We start from the raw sequence: 3506 nt of genomic DNA on the forward strand, positions 1-3506 counted from the left end.
TCAAATAAGTATGTATCTGCCCCTCATATCTCTCTCTCTCTCTCTCTCTCTCTCTCTCTCTCTCTCTCTCTCTCTGCCTCACCCTACTCTCCCCTTCTCTCTACATTCCTAGACGGGCGACCCTGCAGCGCCCTCATGCCACTCTCCCCATCCTTTAGACCCCGCTTGTATCCCAGCAGCTCAGGGTGCCTTTCTAGTGTTTGGCTGGAAGGGAGGCTTAATGATCCGGGAGTTGTGTCTCTCCTTTCCTTGACTAACCCTCACCTTGCTCTCTGGCAAGCTCTCATCACCTCCTGTCCCTCCCTCTTCTTTCCCTCCGTCCCCAAGGCATTGCAATCATTAGCACTGCTATTCTTGTTCTATTTTTATTTCTACTTTGCTTCTAATGTAAGTTATTAGCACTACTAATGTTAACTCCTCTTAAATAGGCGTGTTGAGGGTTTTGCCGGCGCGATACAAGGGAAAGGTGAAAAGACTTGGTCCCTGCCCTCCAGGAGCTTACAGTCTAAGCCAGACAGACCGAGGGATGCATAGACGACAGAAAGAAAAGGGAAGGCAGGGAGCAGAGGTGAAGACTGGAAGCAGGAAGGGGAAAGACAGAAAAGCCATGCGGCGAGTGGGCAGGTCGACATGCTGTAGTCCCAGCACTCCATGGCGATGGCGGGCAGGTTTGGGGTAGGATTCCCAGCCGGCCGATGGCAGACAGGGGTGAAGAGGACAGGGCGCCGGTCCCCCGCCGTGCAGCAGCATGCAGCATGCATCAGGTTTTACCTGATCTCACTAGCCAAGTCGCCGCCGCAGGCCCCTCCGCCGACCCCGCCGCCGACCCCGTAGCCGAAGGCACCTCGGGCACCACCCCCGGCGCCTCCGCAGCAGCAGGCGATGATCCCCCAGATGCCTAGTGCCAGGCAGGCCAACATGAGCAAAGAGCCTAGCACTGAGCCAACGATCATGCCTATACGCTGGGAGTCTGTGGAGAGAAGTGGAAGCAATCAGGTTTCTCACAGCCTGGCACATGCCAGGGCAATTGTCTGTGGGAAAGAACCCAGGGCCCCCGGGAAGCCCGATGAGGAAGATGTGGGAAGGTGCAGGGTAAGTGAATCTGCAGATGGCTTCCAACTGCTCTAGACAAAAGCCTAGCCTGACAGCAGGGCAGAGGCTACAACCCCAGGTACCTGCAATCCAACCCTCCCAGCCAGGGGACTCAGGGCTGAGGTACCTACCTGAGACTTTCACTTCCACCACGCAGACGCTATAGCCCACATGGTTGGCCACTGTGCACTGATACAGCCCATCATCATCTGCATTGACGTTTTTCAACACCAGGTCCCCATTGCCCATGCCTGAAATTGGAAGAGCATCAGAGGGGTAGTGAGACAGAGAAGCCTGATCGCTGAGAGCTCCTACCTTGCCCAGCTGCTGTGGGATGCAGGATGAAATACCACTTAAAACAAACAAACAAAAAAAAAAACAGAAAAGTGTATACAAGCATTCACAAGTCCACTCCACTCTAAATACTACCCTTGCTGAGACAGAAGGAAAAGAAGGACCCCTCTCTCAGAAAGAAGACAGAGTCACCATTATTTCTCTGTGACCTCAGGGAAATACATCCTGAGTCTGAGCACTGGTCCTGTCTATTATCCAGCTTCTCTAAGTGCTAGGAGCCTCACATCCCGGTGAATGGTAGTTACTAGTAAGTATTCCTTTTTTCATCTGTTACAGAGGTGGTAGCCACTTGCCTGAGAATTACCACCAATCAGCATCCTAGCCAGGATCCTAGCCCAGCTCCTCCTTGGACCATGTTCTCTCCACATTAGCCGTGCTGCTTTTGACTGACATCCCATTTATGCCTTCTCTCCTTCCCTCAATAGCAGCTGCTGGGATATGCCCAAATGAGCAGCCTCTCCTAGACTTGGTACCACTGACAAGTCATGGAAATCCCAGCAGGCCCCCTTTCCCAGTCCTCTGCTTATCTTCACCCTCCCTTGGCTCGGCCCCCTCACCTTGATTGATGGAGCTGTGGAAAGATTCTTGATAAGAGAGTTCAGAGTGGAAGCTGTGCTGGGAGTGGTAGGATCCAGCTCGGTAGGGGTAACTGTGCCCACTGATCTTGGCCCACTTGTAGGACAGGGGCTGAGAGCCTCCATTGGCAAAGCACTTCAGTACCACATCGTTGCCCTTGGACATGTGGCCTTCGGTCCAGCACATGGGTACCGCAGGACGTGCTGTAATAAGGCAGGCAATTATAAACCCAGACCCAGCCAAAAGACAGAGCCAGGTTCACATTAGCCAATCCATTCTGAAGCCTGGGAAAGGGGAGCCCAGAATAATCTGGTCATACCTTGGACAGTGACAATGACCTTCCTGGTGGCCATGGTGGTCTTCTTTACCCGACACTCGTATGTTGCTGTGTCGGATACCTGCAGGTTCATGAGGTTGATGGAGGCATCATACTGGCTGGGATCTGAGGCTGCAAAGCGGACCCTCTGCTGCAGATGAGGGAGGTTGCCATGGCCGATCCTCTTGTCTTGATAAGTAAGAAACTGTTAAGAAGAGAAAGAGAGCTGTTGAGATAAACTGAGCCAAGGAGGGTCATGCAAGTTGATTGGGCAGTTCACTGACCTTCTCTAAGACTCAATTTTCTCACTGAAGAAATGGGAAGGATAGTGTCAGGCACACTGGTCTCTTACAGAATGAGTGAGAGCTAATGATGTTAGGTATTCTAGAGAAATATAAGGTCAGATCAAGAACTTCTAAAGTCAGGGGCCATACTTAATCTTCCTCTTAATATAGGGGAGAGGGGATGTGGAATCTGGCTGGCTGGATTCCCGGTTGGAAAGCTCTAATCCCTGTTGCCTCATTCCCTAAAAGATCTTGGAGGAAGTTCGAGGTCTTGGTTTCCTCACTTGCCTTCTTCCTTCTCCCTCAGGATGTTGGCTTCCCACCAGGTTTTGACATCACAGAGTAGACAGAGTGCAGAGAATCCTGTGCCGAGCACTTACCACATTCTCCCTATGTGAGGGTTCTGAGTTGACTTGCATCCACTCAATGTCCAGACCATTAGGACCATAGTCCTCAGGATCCAGGATGTAGGGGCAGCCTAGCCTCACATTATCACCTTCTGCCAGATACATGACCTCCTGGCCATCCCCGTTGATCCTTACAGCAGACAACAGTGCTGGTGAAGGGTGAAGTGGGTGGGGAAATGAGAACAGAAACAATTCTTGAGTAGCCAGTCTCTGCCACTTTGTACCTGTCAGCCAGAACTCAATGGGGCTTCCAAAGGAGAGTGTGTGTGTGTGTGTGTGTGTGTGTGTGGTGTGTGTGTATCTGTGTCTGTGTATCCCTGACTGTTGTATCTCTGTGTGTCTGTATGTATATGTGTGTGTACTGGCATTAGCAATACTTAATATTGTTAGTTTATTCATATGTCAGTCAGTCTCTGGTATCCTTGTGAACTTGTATATATATTCTAGACTTGTGTAGATGTGCATTTGAATACTGTT

General features: G+C 51.0%; 1 protein-coding gene across 1 annotated transcript in view; it reads right to left on the bottom strand.

The window, feature by feature from the left end:
- Vsig8 (V-set and immunoglobulin domain containing 8) overlaps positions 1 to 3284 on the bottom strand; it is a gene marked incomplete at its 5' end in the record, with an annotated part of 3799 nt that extends 515 nt beyond the window's left edge. Inside the window, 5 exons of the mRNA XM_026789970.1 lie at positions 772 to 970; positions 1224 to 1343; positions 2004 to 2225; positions 2342 to 2543; positions 3003 to 3284. Of these exons, the coding sequence (XP_026645771.1) occupies positions 772 to 970; positions 1224 to 1343; positions 2004 to 2225; positions 2342 to 2543; positions 3003 to 3284 (1025 nt within the window). The remainder of the gene's footprint in view (positions 1 to 771; positions 971 to 1223; positions 1344 to 2003; positions 2226 to 2341; positions 2544 to 3002) is intronic.
- Between the last annotated feature and the right edge of the window lie 222 nt (positions 3285 to 3506).

Source organism: Microtus ochrogaster, unplaced genomic scaffold, assembly GCF_000317375.1.
Source record: "Microtus ochrogaster isolate Prairie Vole_2 unplaced genomic scaffold, MicOch1.0 UNK35, whole genome shotgun sequence".
Lineage (NCBI taxonomy): Eukaryota > Metazoa > Chordata > Mammalia > Rodentia > Cricetidae > Microtus > Microtus ochrogaster.